Source organism: Urocitellus parryii, chromosome 15 (genome assembly GCF_045843805.1).
Source record: "Urocitellus parryii isolate mUroPar1 chromosome 15, mUroPar1.hap1, whole genome shotgun sequence".
Taxonomy (NCBI): Eukaryota; Metazoa; Chordata; class Mammalia; order Rodentia; family Sciuridae; genus Urocitellus; species Urocitellus parryii.
This window is the reverse complement of record NC_135545.1, coordinates 33,258,412-33,279,411: the sequence shown is the minus strand read 5'-3', so window position 1 is coordinate 33,279,411 and position 21,000 is coordinate 33,258,412. Positions and strand designations below refer to the sequence as shown.

The 21,000-nt window shown below is 58.0% G+C and overlaps 1 protein-coding gene across 1 annotated transcript; it reads right to left on the bottom strand.

The window, feature by feature from the left end:
• Positions 1-498: 498 nt before the first annotated feature.
• Cetp (cholesteryl ester transfer protein) lies at positions 499-17,926 on the bottom strand. Its single transcript, XM_026395710.2, has 16 exons — positions 17,660-17,926; positions 16,543-16,657; positions 15,517-15,651; positions 15,355-15,425; positions 15,034-15,121; positions 14,048-14,117; positions 13,761-13,821; positions 11,777-11,868; positions 10,460-10,639; positions 9,757-9,807; positions 6,440-6,607; positions 2,999-3,066; positions 2,354-2,387; positions 1,836-1,908; positions 849-934; positions 499-708 (listed from the first exon to the last, which is right to left on the bottom strand). Exons 1-16 carry the CDS (start codon positions 17,775-17,777, stop codon positions 634-636), a joined length of 1,485 nt encoding a protein of 494 aa, XP_026251495.2. The 5' UTR covers positions 17,778-17,926; the 3' UTR covers positions 499-633.
• Between the last annotated feature and the right edge of the window lie 3,074 nt (positions 17,927-21,000).

Below are 21,000 nucleotides of genomic sequence, written 5' to 3'. Positions count from 1 at the left end.
GCCCCCTCAGAGCCTCAGGCCTGTTGGGTTCAGGGCCACGAGTGTGCCCGTGGCCGGCTGCCGTCTGAACGTGGAGAGGAGTCACTAGAGGATGTGACTCCAGAGGTCACCAACACCCTGAGGGGCTGGCCTTGATCTAGCCCTGAAGGGTGGAGGGCTTCAAGGAGGGGCACCTGCCAGGAGAGGGGCTGTTCAAGACTGTCCAGCAGAGGGGGCAGCACTGGTGTGACAGGGACAGAGGGTCTGGCCGAGAGTGGTGGATTCTGGGTGGGTCTGGCAGGTACCAGGGGGCCTGTCAGGGAGACCCTTAATTCCAGGGAGGAGGTTTGGGTGGCTCCCTCCAGGCTCTGGTGCAGGGATCGGGAGCAACGGCTGTGGAAGGGCTGGCAGGAGGGTGGACACCCAGGGCTGGGCTTGTCAGATCTGGCCAGCAAAGGACAATGTCATTCCCCGCCCCGCCCCAGGGCCCCCCTACTGAAGAACCACACAGCTCCTGGACACAAAATTTTAATGCCATTGGGCCCCCGTCTCCCTACGCGCACCCTGACTCCATGCGGATGGACAGAGAGGCTGGGTTCAGCTGTGAGCCTGGTCGGGGCCTCCTGGTTGGAGACCCAGGCAGCTCCAGGATCCCTAGCCCAGGCTCTGCAGGAAGTCCACCAGCAGGTGCTCCGGGAAGCCAAAGTCCATTTGCAGCAGCAGAAAGCCCTGGAGAGAGCAGCAGGCTAACTGGCCCCAAGGCCACCAGGAGGCACTGGGCGTGCCCCTCTGCCCGTCTCCCCAGCAGCCAGTCACCCCAGGGAAGCTGTCTGGGGCTGCGTCCCCAGGAGGTGGGACCGTGCACTCACATCACGAGAGATGATCTCGGGGTTGATGATGTCGAAGAGGTCCAGGCCCTTGCTGTTCATGAGGGCCGTAAACGCCACCTCGAGCCCTGGGCAGGGAGGGGGCCCCAGTCAGCCCTTCTTGGGGAGCAGGCCCAGCCCCTGGCTTGTGGGAGACGCTGGGACAACATTCTGTGAATCTGCCCTGCTTAGCCGACCCTGGGGAGCAGCCATCACTCCCGGGCCTGCTCTGGGGGTCTCGCCTCTCCTCACTGAGCTTCCAGGTGCTCTTTGCCACCACACAGAGCAGTCTCCCCAGCAACCCAGCTCAGTCCACCCCCCATTTTAGCTCCATGACACAGATGGGGAAAACTGAGGCCAAGAGAGACGGAGACAGTCAGCCAGGGTGATTCCCGTTTCTACTCTTCTCCTCTTGAACAAGCAGATATAAAAAAATGGAGACCGGCCTGTCCCCTATGCCCATGGGGAAGAGGGCACAGAGCTCTTGGAAGGGCCTTGTCCAACACCCACCCCCTTACTCTGTGCCGGTGTCTCAGATTCCACCATTAAAGTCACTGCAGAGGGACAAACATCCTACAGTGTCAAGGTCCAAAGGGAATCTGGGGACCATCGAGCTGACTTCATTTCATAGGAAGGGAAACTGAGGCTGGGCTACGTACGACAAGGTCGCACCCTCCGGCTACCAGGCCCAGCCTTCTCTCTGCCGTGGGCAGTGGGCTCAGCCGCCATGTGGGTGGCAGTGGTAATGTCCTCAAGGGGAGCCAGAATCAGGGGTCCATGCATCTGGCCAGGTCAGTGGCCTGCATTGCCACCAACAGGGAGAGGTACCTTAGGGAAGGGACGCAGGACCCCTAAGTGTCCTGGCTGCAGAATCAGAGGCCCCGGGGGCTGCCTGGGAAGGGGCGGGGCCTCTGCACTCCACCATCTGAGAGTGTGGGGACAAAGTCAAGTGCGACCTGCACCCCAAGCTCTCCGCCCGGCCACACTTACGAGTCATGACCTCAGGGATGCCCACGGTGGAGACCATCGACCACAGGGAGTTCTGGACGGACTTGAACTTGCTCTGTCAATCAGAAAGGCCCACGGTGAGTGCTCCCTGGGAGCCCAGCAGTGACCCACGGGTGGACGGCCACACAGTCCACGTGAGCATTCATCCAGGTGCCCAAGAAAAAAGGCCTCCCAGCCAGCCCCCGCCTCCTGCCTCCTCCCTGCGAGGTCCTTCCGAGGCCCTGGGGAGGGCGGGGGCTGTTATCCCATTCACAGGGGGAAACTGAGGCCCAGGGAGAGGCCCCATGGCCAGGACTCTCCCGCCTCCTCAGTCCACACTACCACGACCCCATTTCTGCAACAGGAGAGCTCCCCCCGCAGACACAGCAGGGAGAGGGTCACAGGTGACTGGGAGGGGACATCGGGCCATTTCTTAGGGTTCCGTTGGCTTCATTCAGGGACCTGTCCCTGCTTTCTTCGAGGCATGAGGCCCTGCAGACTTATCTCCCAAGCCCACCTACCTCATCGGTGCCTGAAGTAGACTTGGGTTGAGTCCTGAAATCAAAAAGAGAAGGGAACTGGGCCCTCGGTTGGGCTCCTTGCTGGAACACCCCCCAGAAAAGAAACCCCAGGAATCTAGGTGCTTCTGCCCAATACTTAAGGCCCTCGGTAAGAAAGGCCTTTGGAATACTGTCCCAAGGTCTGCCATTTCAGCCGGGCACGGTGGCACACGCCTGTAATCCCAGTGGCTGCGGCAGGAGGATGGCCAGTTCAAAGCCAGCCTCAGCCACTTAGCGAGTCCCTGAGCCACTCAGCAAGACCCCCTGCCTCTAAATAAAATACACGACAGTGCTGGGGACGGGGCTCAGTGGTTAAGTGCCTCTGGGTTCAGGCCTCAGTACCAAGAAGAAGAAAAAAAAAAGATTTTGCCATTCCAGACGCCAGACCTAAGCTCAGGTCCCCTCCCCTCTGCTGGGCCCTCCGCCATTCCCTCCCGTGGCGTCTCTTCCTCCTCATCTAGACTCTAGGGAAGGTCTCTCCCTGTGGCCGAGCCGGAAGTCTGCACTTCCCCCCAGGATCCGGTCCCCCCCCTGCCACCCCCGACCCTGCTTAGTCGGGACCAGGTTGGCCAAGCTGCTGTCCCCTCCCCTCTCTGCAGCACCTACTGGAGATCCAGGAGGTGCAAGGACAGCTTCTTCTTGGCATAGGAGGCCTGGATGGTGGTGACGATGTCCTGGGGAGAGAACCAGATCTGCTGTGAGCCAGGGGCTTCCCGAAGCACAGAGCAGCCCTCTGTCTGGGGCCCCGACTGCACAGGCAACCAGATGGAGAGGTGTGGAGAGCTGGGGTCCCGGGATCCTGGGGTGGAGCTGAACTCCTGGTCTTCTGAAAAGAGCGGGAAGGCCGGGCGTGTGACCCGGGGGCAGAGGGCTTGCACAGCAGCTCCAGGGCCTGCGCTTCCTCCCCAGCATCAAACCCAGGCCAAACCTGCACAAGTCCCCAGCACCTGCAGTGCTGGCCCAGGACCCCAAGTACCGCTGGCACTTCCTGTCCTGGTTTCTGATTTACCCATCCCCAGTCTCCTCGGGCTGGTTAGTCAGAGACCACAGAGGAGCAGGACTTCCCCATGCGGCTCGCTTCTTCCACCTCCAGAGTGAAGCCGCATCCGGCCGCCTGAGGATTCCTCTGCCTGGGGTGGGATTGACCTGCATTTTCACACTTTGGGCGTCAGACACACCAGAGTGCCGATGCTCCCCTGTGGTCCCCTGACCAGCAGCGTCAGCACCAGGAGGAGGATCGTGCTGGAGATGCAGACTCTCAGGCCCTGCCCTAGACCTACCAGCGGAGACCCTGCAGATGGACCCAGGAATCTGCTTTCACAGCCTCCCCAGGGGATGCCCACGCCAAAGCAGGAGACCTGTGGCACCAGGCGACTCTCAAGCAAACTGATGTGGAGTTGAAGTTGCTCTAGCACTTCCTGAAGTACACATTTTTATTTTACGGTGCTGGCCAAAAGTAGAGGTTGTCACCATTTGACGCAGTTATCCCACCCCTCGGCACATACGTAGGACTTAATATCATCCTACCACCGTGAGGCAGCCACATCAACGTTTATAGCAGCCCAAATCAAAATAGCTAAGCTATGGAACCAACCCAGGTGCCCTTCAAGGATGAATGGTAAAGAAACTGTGGAATATAAACACAATGGAATATTACTCAACCATAAAGAAGAATGAAATCATGGTATTTGCAGGTAAATGGATGGAACTGGAGACTCTCATGCTATGTGAAGTAAGCCAATCCCCCAAAACCAAATGCCAAATGTTGTCTCTGATAGGTGGATACTAACACACAATATGGGGACCGGGATGGAAGTTCACTGGATTAGACACAAAGGGAAGGAAGGGAAGGGAGTGGGGATGGGAATAAGAAAGACAGTGGAATGAATCAGACATAAATTTCCTATGCTCATGTATGAATTCACGACCAGTGAAACTCCCCATCACGTACAACCACAAGAAAGGGACCCTAAATAAGAATAGGTCATACTTCACATATGTATAATATGTCAAAATACACCCTGCTGTCCTGTGTATCATAAAAAGAACAATAAAAACAAAGTAGAGGTTATGCGGTCTTTTGTTTGGCGAGCTAGTTATTCTCTGCCTCTGCCCATTACGCTGTGAGCTTCGTGCGGACCACAGGGCCTGGCCCAGAGGAAGAACTCAAGAGACGTAGTTAAAAACCCATGAATGGATGAATGTTCTGGGGCTGCAAAAATTACTCAGTAAAAATGTGATGTGTGACCTTGAACAAATGACCTGCTGGTTCTCCCTTTGAAGAGGCCTCTGTCTGGTAAAGGGGTGGCCTGGTGGATCCTTGGGGGCAGCTCCCACCAGGGCCCCCCATGGGTCACCTGCCCTGGCTCTCTCCTGGCCCCTGGAGAGCTGGCCGACACTCCCTTCTGGAAAAGCCCCCTTCAGCTCCACCTGATCCCACCCTGGCTGACAGCTGATGTTCACCACCAGATTCACAAGTAAGAAGAGAGGTTTGGGGGTGGGGCAGAGACAGGAGAGGATTACTGGAAAAGTTGGGGGGGGGTGAAACAGGATACCCGGGGAGGAGGTGTTTGTTGTGTTTGCAAAGATTCTCTGCTTGACCAAAATTCAGGGAGGCTCCAGAACCTTCTCCTAGGACCACGATGTGTTGCCTATAAATGAGTTTTTGCAAGAACACCGCTAAACCAGTCTAGCAAGAATCCCCACTTTCAGTGTCTGATCAGCCTCATCTTTGATCTGGTTTCTGATCCTCCGCGTGGTGTGGGAAATCTGATCACCCTGGACCAGCTTCAGCAAGAATCCTGTCAGATCTCTTTCCGGTCCCAGCTCCTTAGCCCAGAGGTGCCCTCTCAGGGCACCCTAAGACCCCCTGCGGTGGTCCTTGTCCTTATCATCCCTACAGGCTGAACAAAGCCTTCACTTTCACAAGTTTTTAAAAAGTATTGAATGCTTTTTTCTCTAATACTCTGAAATTTTCAGATTCTTCAATAACAAACAATAAGTAAAGAAAATTTTAAGAGATTTTCAAAAAGGTAAATATCACATGCTCTCCTGGAGTGGCTCTTGGTACAGAAAAGGGACATCAGTGGAAAAACTGGTGGGAGCCCGTCTGGAGTCTGATCCTGACGGTGTTCCACACTCAGGGCTGAGACACAGCCCATGGGGTGGGTTCTGAGAGACATCAGCCACAGGGAAGCCAGGTGGACAGCAAGTGACCCCTCTGCGTGTCTTTACAACTTTCATTCAAATCTGAAGTTCTTCCAAAATAAGAGGTTGATAAAAAATAAAATACCAAAGGGAACTCTGCTCCATTTGTCCCTTGTGGGTGGCTGAGGGCAAAGTATTGTCAGGGAGTGTGGTTCTCTTCTTTAGATTTCTCTATTTTCCAGGTTGTACCTGTCTTATCTTTATCTTTAGTTTCCAATGTACTAAGAAACTTTGAGAAGCTGGGTGTGGGGGCGCACGCATGCCTGGAACCCCAGCAACTCGGGAGGCCGAGGCAGGAGGATGGCAAGTTCAAGGCCAGCCTCAGCAACTTAGTGTGAACTTGTCTTAAAATAAAAAGGGCTGGGGATGAAGAAACAAAGAAAACAAAAAAGAAGTATTAAGGACACAGAGAAGAACATCAGGGATCACATGGAGCTTTGATTCCTTATCTACAATCACAAAATCAAATAAGCTCTGCAAACTGAAAGCTGTTTTTGTTTGTTTGTTTTTTAAGTGTGTGGCCAAAGCCTGGCTGTCCCAATGGGAGGCCTTGGATAGTGTATTTCTCTTGCTTCTTTTGAGCGTCTGTCCGTGCGTGTGGATTGTGGGGTTCCCCCGCCCCGGCCCCTCTAGAGTGTTCCTCTCACGCACTGCGCTGCTTTTCTAAAACACACAAAGTTTTGAATCTGGAAATCCACGTGGCCTAATGGATTTGGGAGGAGGAACCCCCGGGCCTGGCGTGCCACGGAGCCACACACAGAGGTGGGGAGAAGGATTTGGAGACGCTGTCCCCTGCCCTGGATGGCCAGGTCCCCGCCCCTCCCCTCGCACCCACCTCACCTCTTCAAACGTGTGAGCCACAGCACTTTGGCCATCCGGGTGGGGGAAGAGGAATTTCACCACCACGGAGGAGGTGACCACGACGCCCTTGTTCTGACAAGCGATCTTGGGCCTCTTGGGGCAGTAGACGATCACTTGGGTCTGGTGGGTGGGGATATTGCCGAATAGCTGTGGGAGACAGGGGTGGGGGACGGAGGCCATTAGAAGAGCTGTCACTGATGCCCTTAGTGAGGGATGGAGCTGACTCGGGTGTCCCAGGGCTGGGAGGAGAGGAAACTGCTGGGGCAGAGGCTCCGGCCCCAGGCTGGGTTCCAACTCTGGAAACCTCAGCTGCACCACTTCACAAATCTGCCAGTTAACTGAAAAAGTAAGACTTGTCTCTTCTGACCGTTGGGTTTTTTTGTCCCCCGTGGGCTAGTGAAGCTGTTCCTTGCCCTGTCCCCTCTCAAGGGTGGGAAGGACGCCTTGGCTTAGCCTTTGTGCTCCCGGCTCTAGGGGATAACGGTTCCTGCCTCAGAGGACTGTTATGAGGATTAAATGAGATCATTCAAGAAGGAGCTGAGACTAGGCCCTGCCACACGGTGACCCCCACTTCTAAAAATATCCAAGAACTCCCCACTAGGCTTCATCCCTGGGCCAGAAGTATAGTCACAGCAGAGAACCAAACAGACCAGCAAAGCTCAAATTTATCAGATGATTCCAAAGCTAAATGCAAGATTTCACCTGAGAAGCAGTTTAAAGGAGAGATGGACCAGGTTGTGGCCCCAAAGCCCTCAAGAGGAGATCTGATCTGTATCCAGGAAGGTGGGAGAGGCCTTCCCTGAGGATGAGGAGGAATCAGATAGGACAGAGGGAGGGAAAGCCCTTCTAGACAGAGGACAGCACATGCAAAGGCGCTGTGGAAGGGGGCTGGCCAAACAAGGACTGGACAGTGGCGAGTGAGGCTGGGAGTGGCGAGTAGCCTGAGGTCGGCTGCACCTGCCTGCAGAAGGAGAGCCTGTGGGACTGGGCTCAAAGAGACCTCCACCCTGGAACCCACGGACCCAGCGGATGCTTTACAACAAAAGGTTTTATGTAATACATGGCCAAGCTCAAAAGAAAGACAGGGCCAACCCCAGGTCTCAGAGAGGGAGGAACACTGTAAGGCAAAGCTCTAAGCAGTGTGGCCCAGAGAGTTAGGATGTGGCTCCAGACCACACTGTCTGGGTTTTATGTCCTCAGAGAGAGAGAGAGAGAGCCGTGAGAGGCCGAAGAGGAACCAAGTCATTTCCACTCAGTGAAAAGGAGACTAAAAATCTTTCCTTGTTCAAGAATGTCCCAGGGAGTGTCAGAGGGAGGCGAGAGATGTCAATCAAAAGGCTGAGCCAGGCTCAGCAGGACTGAAGGATGATTTATACGGCAGGGCGTCCTGAGCCGCGTGATTATGTCACATCCAAGACTAACACGTAACGTAGTCCTGGGGTTCCTGGCAGAAATAAATACCAAACAGTCTCTTAGGGAATTTAGGTTCATCCAGGGCACAGTCTGTCCATGGGAAAATCACATTCCGCCAAAGACGAGCTCGTGGACAGACAGGAATGGCAATCCACACAAGGAAACCACCCACTATGAGGGCCGCCAGCAAACCCAACAGGCAGCAGGGTGAGGACCCCAAGAACCGGACATAGTAGAACAACCTGGCAGAAAGTCCCAAGAAACTTTTTTAAAAAAATGATTAGAGGAAAGAGCCCCCATGAAAAGATGGCACTCTGGGGTGGGAGAGAAGGAAGATTTTAAAAAACAAACTCAAAAAGTTATTATAAATAAAAGTTATTGAGGTTAAGATGGAAACTCAGTGGGTGGATAAATGGATATGACCTAGCTGTAAAGAAAATTAATGAATCGGAAGAAATGTCTGGAAAAACTATCCGGAATTTAGGAATTTTGCACAGAAATATCAAAAGATGAAAAAAATTCGTCAGAGTAACTAACAGATATAGAAGATGGAGAGAAGGTCCAACCTGCGTCTAATTCAAGGAGGCGAGAAAACAGAGTAGAGGAAATAATTGAAGAGATGGAGACCGAGCTGTTTCCAGAGGTGAACCATGACGGTGTGTCTAAAACAACTAGGTTGAGAGTAGACAGGGGCCAGGCAATACGGGATCCTCGAGGCCAGCACAGAGAACCTTGCCATATCCCGCGACCCTGGTCCTTTATCTTTGACGAGTTGTGACCTGGCAGGAAGGTGATCAGTTTTACTTCTCCAATAGCTTGTTCTATTGACCTCCTTAGAGAACAGATGGTCAGGGGTATCAGGATGCAGGAGGACTCCCTGCAGAGGGAGCCTCCAGGGGGAAGGTGGAGACAGAGAGGTGGACAGACCCTACCAACAGTGAGGACATCTGATGGACAGGACTCGGGAAGGGGGAGGAGGGAGGAGGGAGGGCAGGGGCACCCCAGAGGCTCCGAGCTGCACACTTGGAAGGAAGCGAGGCGTCTGCAGGGCTGGGAACACGCTAAAGCTCAGAGGGAAGAGAGGCCATGTCCACGAGGACAGCAGGAGGACACAGGAAGGAGCAGGTGGGGGAGGGGCTGGAAGCAGGAAGCTGAGGGACGAGTTTCACTGGGGCCACTGCCCAGCTCTGGGGAAGTAGCACAGCGGTGGTCACCAGGCAGACACTGAGTTGGTGAGGACAGGGAGCGGGTGGCGGAAGGCTGGGCGAGGGGCAGCTGGAGGCTCAAGGATGGAGGGGCAGGATGAAGCCACTGCCGTGGGCGGGGCGGGCGAGACCAGAGGCTGGGGGCAGATTGCCCAGAGACGGCCAGGGTCTGCTCAGGCCCGGGACCTGGGATTCACAGTGGAACCTCCCACGGAGAGAGGGATTAGGGCATCATTGCCACTCGGCAGAGCAGGCAGAGGCTGTGACCCCCAAGGAGTCTGCCCAAGGTTGGCTTTGGGATCAGGGATGACCAGTGGCCTCATCCTCTCGCCAGGGCCCTCCGAGCCTGGGGCGATCCTGGGCTTCCAGCCTCCCGCAAGGCCCTGCGGCCTGGGTAACAGGGCACGGTCCTCGGGGCCATGACGGCTGGCTCTGAGCCAGCCCCGCCATTCGCTGCGTTCCTCTGTGTGCAGACGGGGACCATGGCCGTGCCTCACCCCAGGGTTGTCATGAGCATGGCAGGAAGTCACATGCAGAAAGGGTCCAGCTCGGGGCCCTGGATGGAGCTCAGGCCGAGCTGTCCTGGTCACCACTGCTGCTGTGGCTGGCTGAATAGGGACTTCTGATGCAAAAGTAGAATCAGGGTGCAGAGACGAGCCCCAGCAGCAGGGCAGTTACCTCCAGAAACATGTCCTGGTTGGTGTTGAAGCCGTGGGTCTCCAGCACTGCCTGAAAGAGAGGGGCCAGAGATGGCCAGGGGGTCAGTCCTCACAAACCAACTCCCAATCCCCCCCACCACATGATCTGACATGCTCTGGGCAGGTGGGGTGCAGAGGACCCCTGACCTGACTGGAGGCCACACCATCTACATGACCTTGGGGAAGTCTCTTCCCTCAAGGCTTCAGTTCCCCCATGAATTCAATGACCGGCATGGACTGGGAACCAGGTGAGCACGTCTGGTATGGAAGAGTGCAGACTTGGAGCCACCTCGTCCAAGCTGTGTGTTCTTGGACAAGTTATCTACCCTCTCTGAGCTTCGTTGTGCTTTTGTTGTTGGAAAATGGAGGTAGTGACAGTACTTACCCCACAGACTGAGTGCAGCCAAAATACTTTCAACACAGATAGTAATGGCAGCTCACGTTCATGGCTTAGTTCCCGTGTGGCAAGCATCTGCCTACTTATGTACTGATTCCTCAATTGATGGGTCGATCCACCCAACACACAGTAGGTCCCAATCGATGCTGAACTTCAGGGTCATGGCTGCAGCTGGGATGGATCCTGGCAGCTCTGGTGCCCCCAGAATCTCCTCCGTGCTCCTCCGCTGTGGTCACGCATGCCACCCACCCACCCAGGGACGTCCCGGCAGCCACCTGCCCCTCACCTTGAACTCCTCCCCGGTCAGGCTGAGCCTGAGGCGGCCATCCTGGAAGGCGGCCCTGGCCAGGGAGTCGAGGACTTGCTCCGAGAACCAGAAGTAGAGCATGCGGGCGTCCCCCAGGAGGCTGGGCGAGAAGGTGGGCAGCGGGAGGTCCTCGGAGACGTTCTTGTAGATGAAATGACCCTGGAGGAAGCGGGGGACGCTGGCTGCCCCTCCCCTGTGTCCCTGCTGGAGCGGCTCCAGGGACACTGAGAGGAGCCTGGGGAACCCAGCCCAGAGGAGCGTGGGGAGCCCAGAAAGAGCTGCCCCCGGCCGGCTCCCAGCCCAGCCTTCCTCCCTAAGGGTTCATCCCGAGGCCCTGCTCTGTTCCCAGCCCCGGGCGAGGTGACCCAGCAGACGTGTCACCACCCTCAAAGCCTGACATTCCAGGAAGGACCGCAGGCAGAGCCGTGGTGGCCCTGGGCCTCTGTGCTCTGTGACCAGGACAGCTGGCCAGCCTGAGCGCAGTCCTGCACCTTCTGGGACCAGGGGATGGACAGGGAGCCCCCAAGTGGCAATCGGAAGTCAGGCCCGTGCCCGGCGCCTGCTCCTCTAGCCCGCGAGGGGTGAAGGGGCTTCGCGGGCGGCCACGAGCTCCCTGAAATGCTCCTTCGCTCACTTTTCTGGGGACAGGCTCCATCCCAGACAGGCTGCTGGTTCTCTAAACGCACCACTGCAGAGTTCTGTGACACCCCGTCTTTGACCAGGTCACAGCGGCCTGGGGTACACTTCTCTGCTTTCCTTGCAGCTAGGTGTGACCATGTGACCGAGGTCAGGCCACTGGATGTGAGCAGAGTGTGGGGTGACCAGCCAGCAACACAACGGGGCCTGCATGCCCAACAGCATGGCACTGCCACCCCCTGCGCTGCTCGCGGTAGCCACTCTGAGCAGGAAGTGAACGTCTGAGGGTTCAAGCTGCTGTTACGCTGGGCATCTTCGTTACAGCAGCAGAACCTAGTCCTAAGTAGCAGGGGTAGAGCTTCCCCAGACGCCCCAAGAGGCCTTGGCTTCTCCACACCCAATGGAGGATGCTGGGAGCCAAATAAGCCTTCTAGAAGGAGCTGGTGCTTTGTGAGGTCCCTGGGAGGGGAGGGTGAGCACAGAGGGTCAGACACAGAAGCAGCACCCCACCCCCGCCTTGCCACACCAGGGGACACCTGAAGAGGTGCAGCAGAAGGTGCAGTGTGGCTTCCCCAGGCTGGGGGCAGTGTGACCAGGACACAGGTAAGGACCGAGGCTGAGGAGCGCCCAGGAGGGGAGCCCTGCCACCCCCACGCCCACCTTGTGGTGTGACTCCAGGTGGGCTGCAGTGATGTCAGGGGGTCCCGTCAGGGAGATGTCCACCCGGATGTCTCCAGAGGACAGGATGCTGGCTGCGGGGAGAGAAGGGCAGGCTGGAGCCCGGGACGGGAGCTGCCTGGGGCAGGGGTCCCCCAGCCCCCCACAGGAGCCCCCCTCCCGCCCGTGCTCCCGGGTAGAGTGGGTCCTGGGGGCTCTGGGGGCACTTTTCATTCTCTTTTCCCAGCGCCTGTCCCTCTGGTGGCTCCACCGGCAGGAGTGCTGGACGCTGGAGCCCCAAACTGCCCTCGGGGGCTGGACAGCAGGAGCAGGGAGCCAACCTCTCTGTCATGTCCTCGCCTCCAATGGCACCATCCACCCCGGGGCTGTGTCTTTGTGGGGACAGGGGTCAGCAGACATTCTCTATAAGCCACCAGAGGGTAAGTGCCCGAGGCTCTTCGGCCACTAAGATCCCAACTGTGCCCAAAAGGGGCCACCCTGCAGGTGAGTGGAAGTGGCCACGTGACAATCAAAACTTTACAAAAGCAGAGGACAGCGACATGGCCACGGTCCCCTGCTGTGGTTCCCAGCCTGGAGCGGCTGGGCCTGGAGCGCAGGGCCCTCCCCCGCGCCTCCCTGGGCCTGCGTTCAGCGCCTTGCTGGGGAGACCCTAGGCCGAGGCGCCTGGTGGGAGGCCAGCGTGGTCCACAGCCCAGCTCCGCCCGCACCCCGTTCCTGACCAGGCGCAGGGCCAGGGCTGGCCACTCACAGCAGGCCTGGAGCCGGGATGCCCACCACGCCCTTGGCACTGCCTGAAGGCTCCCCTCCCACCACCCCGCAGCCACCTGGAGGGTCCCCTGATCTGGGGTTTCTCTGTGACCGCAGCTTCCCTGTTCGCTGAGCACCTACTCGGTGCCCGGGACTCATCAGCTGGCCTGGCGCAGTGGCTGCAGCAGCGGCGGGAAACCACTGCAGGGCCCACGCTCAGGTGCCTCTCCTCTGCTTCTGGATTGGGGGCCTCGTGGGCCCATAAATCAGTAGGATGGGGGTTATGGTTCCCTCCTCCCCGGGTCACTGGGGAGATTGCGTCAGGAAGAGCAAGTTCAACAAACAGCCGTGCTCTCTGCGTTGGGGGTGGGGGCACGGAGCTTCCCACTCTCAGGACACTCCTCCTCTTGTCTTGGGTGCCTTCCAGGGGCCCAGGGATGTTCCCACTGGACAGATGACAAAACTGAGGCCTGAGTCTGTCCTTCCTCCCTTTCCTTTTTTGGAACTGGGGATTGAGCCCAGGGGCACTCTACCACTGAGCTACATTCCTGGCATTTTAAATTTATCTTTTTGTTTTGAGACAGGGTCTCACTAAGTTGTGGAGACTGGCCTTAAACTCGAGATCCTCCTGCCTCAGCCTCCCCCATGGCTGGGATTACAGGGGTGCACCACCGGGCCCAGGCAGTCCTCTCTTCTCCACTGCAAAGCCGTGGGAGCTGCCCCTTGACCAGAGTCCCCCTGAGATTGGAGGGAAGAGGCCCGGGAAGAGTGGGAGAGTGCTCCATCTCCATCCTGCCCTCCTCCTCCTTATTGTCTATCCATGTTCTTGAAATGTGTTTGACACTGAGCTTGGTGCTTGGGGTACGGGGTGCTGATTAGGGCTGGTGATGGACCGGGTTCTGTCTTATGCTTCCTCCATACTTTTTTTCTTTTTCCACCTGATTCTCACAGTCACTCTGTGAGGTAAGTGCTATGATCCCCTTTTTACTAATGAGGAAAATGAGGTTCAGAGAGGGTAAGTCCCTGGCTCAAGGTCACACAGCTTATGAGATTGCAGCTTCAAGGGAAGCAACTTGCCGTAGCCACACTAATCACCAGTGCCAGAGCTAGACAGGGACCAAGAGAACCAGAGGGGGGAGTGACTGTCCAGGATCACACAGCGACTGTGGTCATTTTCTGCTCCCACCACTGCCTTCTGAGGCACACAGACAGAACTCACCGGCCCTTGTCTGGACAAAGTCGGCCATGATGTTGGAGATGGAGTTGATCTCTTTGCAGATCTGGGGTGGACAGGGCAGGCAGCTTATCAGGCAGGAAACAAGGCCAGAGAGGAAGCAGGGTGTGCCTCCCTCAAGCTGTGTGTGGGTGGCCATGCTGGGAACGGGCACAGGGGACTGGCTACCTTGGGAAGGTAGGAGGGGCACCTTCTCAGGGAAGGGCAGGAGAGGAGGTGGGTCTGGCTCCCAGCCCCGACTCCAGACGCAGGTGCCACAGCTGCTCACTCACCTGCCCCTTCAGGACCAGCCTCAGGGTAAAGGAGATGACGTTTGTGAACAGCTGCTGGATCCAGCTGGGCCTGAGGTAGTAGCAAGAGCTAGTGAGCCTCCAGCCGGTCCTGAGCGTCTGCCGAGCACCTCCTGTGTGCGTACCTTTGGGTCTCTGCTGGCCTCAGAATCCTCAGAGAGCTCAGGAGGTGGCAATTATTGTCCCCAATTCACACTGAGATCACTGAACCCCAGACATGAGCTCAGACATGAGCATGAACCACATCATCACCTCAGAATTCCTCAGGAGGGCCCACGTCATGTACAGGGTCCAGATCCATGCATGTGTCTGCTCCCCAGACCCCAGCCTCCAGGTCTCTCCTGCATTCCAGGTTTGAGACTGGGGCCTCCCTGAGCCTCAGTATCCTCCTCTGTGCAATGAGACTATTCCCAGCTCCCTGACAGAGGAGACTGGCCAAGACCAAGAACCTCTCAGGTGAGGAAGGAGGAGCTCAGGTCCTGGATCAGAGGACGCTGCTCCCACCCCTCAGCAGCGAGCTGTGTGTCTGCAGCAGTTACTGAGCTTGGCTGCAGGTTAGTCTGAGGTTTGATGGGGGTGACTGGGGTGTAGGACACAGGGGTGGACACAGAACGATCCTGCCTTCCTAACCCCAGGCCTCAGTTTACCCACATGTGAAAATGGGGGTAATAACAGAGTCTGCCTCCTAGCACTGGATTGGGTGAGCATCAGATCAACTCAGCGAAGCGGTCACGATCACTCTCAGCCCTTAATGTTCTCAGTAACTGCTGGTTCCCATTCTTGGAGGTTACATGGATGGGGAGGGACTGGAAATGGCACCACCCAAGGTACCGATGGCCCCAGGTTGGGTAGTCCACAGGCATGCCCTATGGAGGACCCTGGACGGGGCACGGGCACACCAACAGGATGGAGTGCAGGTGGGAATGGGGTGCAAGGTGGGGATGTGGGTGCCGGGGCCGCGGACTTACTTATGTTCCCCTTGGAGGTGCAGGAGCAGCTTATGGAAAGACAGGTGGCAGTCGGGGGCACTGGTGCGCACTCGGCCAGAGTCAGAGGCTGCAGAGAGGCCCCAGTGTCACATCAGGGCAGCCTGGGCTCCTGGGCAGTGCCCACGGGGTGCCCAGCCCAGCTAGGAGCCCCTTCAGCTCCAGGCGCCCCGACCCTGCAAGCTTCGCGGGTTGGGCCTCCTTCCGGCCTCAGAACCTCCGCCGGCCCCACCTTCCCTTTCTGCTGAGACCCACCCCTAGAGCCCGGCCTCCCTGCCTCCCCAGAGGGAGTCCGACGCCTACTCAGCTGGGTGCTGATCTGGAGGTCCGTGGAGGAGTCGATCTCGAAGTCAACAGAGTGATTGACGCTCAGCCTGCAAAGAGCCAAGGACCCAGGACCCTCGTCCTGCCCTGTGACACTGACAGGGCCCGGGAGGGGGCACGTCAGCTGAGGGGCGTGCTTACCCCCAGGCGCTTGTGTAACCGTAGCTCAGGGTCCCCCGGACGGTCACTGATGCGTTCTGGATGGAGATGTCGATGGACCTGGCCTCCACCAACTCCACCTGGCTGCTGGCCATGGACAGGTGGCCGATCTGGATGCTGCGAGAGCCACAGGAGGGAGGGAGGGAGGAAGGCCGTGGCAGGGTCAGGGAGGGGCCAAAGGGGACGCTGTGGTTATGACAAAGCCAAAGACCTTGAGGCAGGTGGGGGGTGCCCCTAGGCCACCTGGGTGGCTGCAGTGTCCACAGGGTGCTGGGAATCAAGAGTCGGGAGGAGAGATGCGACACGCCACCAGGGAGGACGGCCGGAGATGCACCTGGGCAGAGCTGGAGATGGGGGGCTCAGGGCTCAGGCCTGGGGTGGCCTCACAAAGACAAGGAAAGAGTCTCCCCAGCACGGCCAGCGGGAGCCCGGCCCTGCTGACACCCGGATTTTTGGCCCAGTGCGACCAGTGTCGGATTTTAACATAATAAACAGTGATGTCTGAAGCCACCAAACTCTGGGGATTTGTTATGGCAGCCAAGAGGAAATGAGCAGAGTGGGCCTCAGCAGGCCGGGAGAGGGGAGCCAGGCCTTGAGCTGGGGTAGGAGGACATGGTCAGAGTGGGGCTCGGGAGCGCCCCGAGGGAGAGACAAGGATCCAGGATGGTATTATCCTCGGTTTACAGAAGGGGAAACTGACCTCCAAGGCCTCACCGAGAGCCCTGCGGGCACCTTCACGCCCCTCCCGCCCTTGCCCAGCTGCAGGAGCCTCTCCAACCACTGGGCGGAGGGAGCTCAGGGGTGACACCGGGCTCCGCCCCGCCCCGCCCGGCCCCGCCCCGCCCCGCCCGGCCCCGCCCCGCCCCGCCCTGAACCGAGCAGCGCCGCCAGCGCCCCCTGGCGGTGCTAGGCGCGCACCTCCAGGCCCAAGGTAGACCGTCCAGCTCCCCACCCGTCCTGCCTGGGGTTGGAGCCAGTCCCACTGTCCCTCCCCTCCCGGCCACTCACTTGTGCAGACCATAGTGGACTCGACCGAGGAGCATCATGGCCTTCTCGCCCGTGATGTCCGGGTAGCTGGCTCGCTGGAAGGCTGTCTGGATGACCTTGGCCGTCTCCTGGTTCACTAGAGGGGACCATGCAGGTTAAGGGGCTGCAGACCCAGGTCGGCCGCCCAGCTCAGCCCCAGCCATGGCTCAGCCTCTCTGGGATGAGCCCCCTCCCCACAACAGGACTCCAAGCTGAGGGGCATGTCAGGTGGCAATTCGCAGGGGACACAGAGAGCCCTGACCCTGAGCCCAGCCAGAGATCTTGCTCACACCCTCGCCTCTGGATCCTAACACACAGGCACCCATGATCCTAGTCAAAGTGACAGCCCCAGCCCCAGCTACACACTGACCCCAGCTGTACCCTGACCTGCTGGGAACCCCCTTCCCAAAACAACTGAGTCTATAATCCTGGGTCTTACACTGGAGAAATTCTGTGTCAGAGGTCATATCATTGAGCCTCTCTGTGCCCTTTTTGTAGTGAGCAAGAGGCTGAGGTCCAGAGAAGGCAATGAAGTCAACCAAGGTGACACAGCAGCAGGTGACAGAGTCTCGCTTGCCTGGGCTTCTGCTGATGCCTAACTCTGGCCATAGAATGACCTTCAACACCAGCTACACACGAACCCAAACTTTGTCCCCAAGTGTGACCTCCCAAGAAGGCCTTCCTCTGAACCCCAGAATGACTGGGGTCCCAGTCCCAAACACGAATCCCATGCCTGGCTGCTAGCCCCCGGCGGTGTCCGTGTTGGTCCGTGGTCACCTGTGGATCTACCCGGGCAGTCTGCTCCTCTGAGATCTCACTGGTTTATTAGGATATTGTCTTTTCCCAGCTCCACGATCTCTGTGGCAAAGTTCCGGGATGGCATCCCCCTCCTTTTGCAGAAGGGGAACATACCTTCCCACCAAGGAGCGTGAGGTGAGGTAGCAGGGAGGGGAGAGCCCGCCCAGCCCCTCGAACAGGGCTCCGCTCTCTCTGGGCTACGGTGCAGCAGCTCTGCCCAGGGCTGGCCCCTGACCACGGGGGTGTCCTTGAAAAGCTCCCTGCTGGGCACCCAGAGGCCTGGGCGAGGGGTGCTACTTACACACCAGGAGGGCGGGCTTGGTGATGCGGCACACAATGCCCGCCTGGCACGGGGTCCCTCCGGAGCAGGCGTGGGCACTGCCCAGCAGGGCCAGGGTCAGGAGGGCGGCGGCGAGCATGGCTCCCGGTGGCTGCGGCGAGTGGCCCTGTGCACGCCCGGCACAGCTCCTAGCTGCGGGTCTGCCCAGCCTCCACGGGACGTGAGGCGCTTCCGGGCAGCAGGGTCTTTCTGGCCTCCTTCCTGTCCAGCCCCTCGGGCCTCCTCGCTGGACCTGGGGCCAGCGCAGCCCTCCTCTGCCCGTCCCCCCACCGGCCCCATGTCTGTGACCCTCCTATTATCTGGATAATATTATATTATCTGGATTATTGCTAATATCCTTCCTGGAATTCATTCTTTTGACTTAAGTAAATGAATCCAAGAACAAATGTCATCTCTCAATGGCCACAAACAGAAACCAAAATACAATGGCCGTAAACGAGACATCCAGTTCTTGCTAGATACCTTTGCCCTACAGTGACCCAAGCCAGAGGCCTGCCGTTCCTGCCCACCAGGGAGAGCATGTGGGGGAAGGCCAAGAACTTGGCATTGACCTTCCTCTTGATGTGACTTGAAAGATTGAAATACAACCCCATCCTCCATCTGCAGCCCCCGGCCCAGTGGCCTGTGCCTCATTTTGGGGGATATTCTGGTTTAGAAATCTTTGCATTTAGCCTCCCTTTTGTCTTAAGCAAGAGTCTAAGACACAGGGAGGCCAGGAGAACTGGCCACGGTCACACAGCAGTGGGTGAGAGGGCGTCTCCAGCCTGGGCTCTCTCTTGAACCCCAACTTGGGCTTCCAGGGCTCTGCCCCTCCTTGGGGGTTCTCAGCTTCCCCCCATCTCCTGTCTTTAGGGTGGGATTGCTGAGGGGCTCCCCTAGAGGGCACCCCTGGGTCCCCAGGCTGCCTCCCGGCCTCGGTTTTTGTGTGAGCAATGACAGTTGCCTGGAATCGGATTCTCCTGGGTGTGGACCACCTGGGTTCCCAGGGTCCCCTGTCCTGGGCTTCAGGGGAAGGAGAGTGGGAGTGGCCACACGCACTCATGCTGCAGCTGGACAGACCCCTGCGAGGAAGGCCCAGGAGGCCCAGTGGCAGGTGACACACAGCACAGTGGCAGGGTCTGGGGTGCCTGCCTCCGGGGCACAGGGAGCCTGTCTGGGGCAGGGTGGGTGCATGCGCACTGGGAGAGCCCCGGGCTCCTGGTGCTGAGCCTGGGCACGCCCACCCAGAGGCACTGGTGTCTGGGAAGACCTGGGTCTTAGAAGAAAGGGCTGGCTCTCTGGTTTCTGAGTTTTGTCACGCGGACGTGTTATCTTTCAAAAGTTGCACCATACAGTATTTCACCCACATCCGGGGCCAACGAGTCCCCTGTGACAACTGGGATCAAATGACTGGCAGCTCCTCCTTGAAGCCCAGGGAAAGGAGCCAGGGCGGTCAGAATGGGCCTGGCCTCACACCCCAAGGGAGGGCCGGGCAGGGTGGACGGAGTGGACTCACCAGCTCCTTCTCAGAGGGTCCCCCAGCCCGTGTCTGCTCCCAGTCAGGAGGATGTACGGAGCAGGCTGCGCCCCACATGTCCCACAGCTCAGAGAGGTTAATCTACTTCACCGGGACACCCAGCCTTGGAGGTTTGTACCCAGAAAAACGACGAGCTTTCCCCTCAGCTGAGGTCAGGTGTCCACGGGTCTCCGGGGTAAGGGCTGGAGGGCAGCCATGTAGCCACACCCCATCCGCAGGCCTGGCGGGACCTCCCAGGAGCTATTGTCCCGCTGCTGTTCCACTCCCGTGGCAGGGAAGGGCGATGACCGGGAGTACCCTGGCCAGTACTGGTGGTCAGCCACTGGTGGTCAGCGGGGAGGCGAGGAGGCGAGGAGGAGGCCCCACCCTCTCGCACAGCCTGGCCAGGGGCCTGGCACTAGCTGGAGTCACCCACAGAGAGTGGGTCAAGAACAACGTCCGAGCCACCTCCCGCCCAGAGAAGCCGGGACCCTGGGCCTCGGACTCAGCAATGATCCTAAAGGTATCAGCTCTTTCCAGCCGGGCATTTTGGGGTATAATCTACTTTAATCCTTTTTATTCTTTTTAGTCAGTTTTTTATGGTGGTGAAATTAAATTTACCATTTAATTAAAATGACCGCGTTGATCATCTTAAAGTGGGCACTTCTTAAAGAAGGTATTTAGGACCTTCACAATGCGGGGCAGCGGCTGGCCGGATTCCAGAACATTCTCACACTCCGTTGGCAGGGACTCCCATCCTTCCTCCTTCTCCAATCTGCTTCGTGTCTCTGTGGATCTGTCTCTTGTGGACCATCCTATAAGTGGAGTCGTGGAACATGTGGCTGGCTTCCTTCACTAGAGGCTTTCCCAGGGCACCCACACTGTGGCATGTACCCAGCCCTCCACTCCTTTCTGGAGGAGAAGGTAAAGTGTGGTGTAGATGTACCATGGAATATTACACAGACATGAAAAGGAAGGGAATCCTGACTCACACTCTAACCTGGATGGACCTTGAAAACTTACACTAAGCGAAACAGGCCCGACCCAGCAAGACAGGTCCCCTTACAGAGGAACCTCGGGTCCACACAGTCAAGAGGTGAACTGAGGTTAGAAGGTTGGGGGCTGGGAGGGGGGGATGGGGAGTCCTTGTTGAAGGGTGTAGACTTTCAGTTTTGCAGGATGAACAAAATGGGAGGCACGATGGGAATGTCATCGATGCCACAAAACTGCCCCCGTAACAGGGACTGAGATGGTGCGTCTTGTCACGTATATTCCGACCCCAGAAAAATCTGAGTGAATGTGAATCATCCCTAAGGAACAAAGCCGAGTTTGTAAAGACCGAATCTCGACATCAGCGCTGCTGAGTTTTCCTCTGGCCTGAGGCTGTCCCAGCTCAATGGCTGCGCTTGTCCCGTGGCAGAGCAGGGTGACGGCCCACTGACCCCCAGGTCCTCCTCCCCCGCCCCGTGAAGCCAAATCCACAGTGTCGGAGGCCGCAGCCAGAGGATCTGGGGCAGAGCGGGGCCCAGGACCCAGGTGGGACATTCCCATCCACCACGGGGGACCTCCTTCCGTCCAAGAATGGGCCCGGTGTCAACAAGGGACATAGCCGCAAGGACCGGGCAGGACTCCTGGGAGCGGCTGTTGGTGATGGAGAAGAGAAGCACGTGGCCTCGGGCCAGAGGGGCAGGGGACACCACGGGGAACGGACTTACATGGGGAGGCTGGGGGGAAGGCCTGACTTGGCCACTGGCCCTGGAGGGAGTCGCTGTGTGCAGGGATTTGGGGTGCTGGGCCCTACACGCCC

Coding starts and splice junctions, on each gene's coding strand:
- Cetp (XM_026395710.2), bottom strand. CDS start 17,777: ATGCTCGCCGCCGCCCTCCTGACCCTGGCCCTGCTGGGCAGTGCCCAC. Junction 15,426..15,516: donor GGTTACACAAGCGCCTGGGG/GTAAGCACGCCC, acceptor GGCTCTTTGCAG/GCTGAGCGTCAATCACTCTG. Junction 935..1,835: donor CATCCCTGAGGTCATGACTC/GTAAGTGTGGCC, acceptor CTCCCTGCCCAG/GGCTCGAGGTGGCGTTTACG.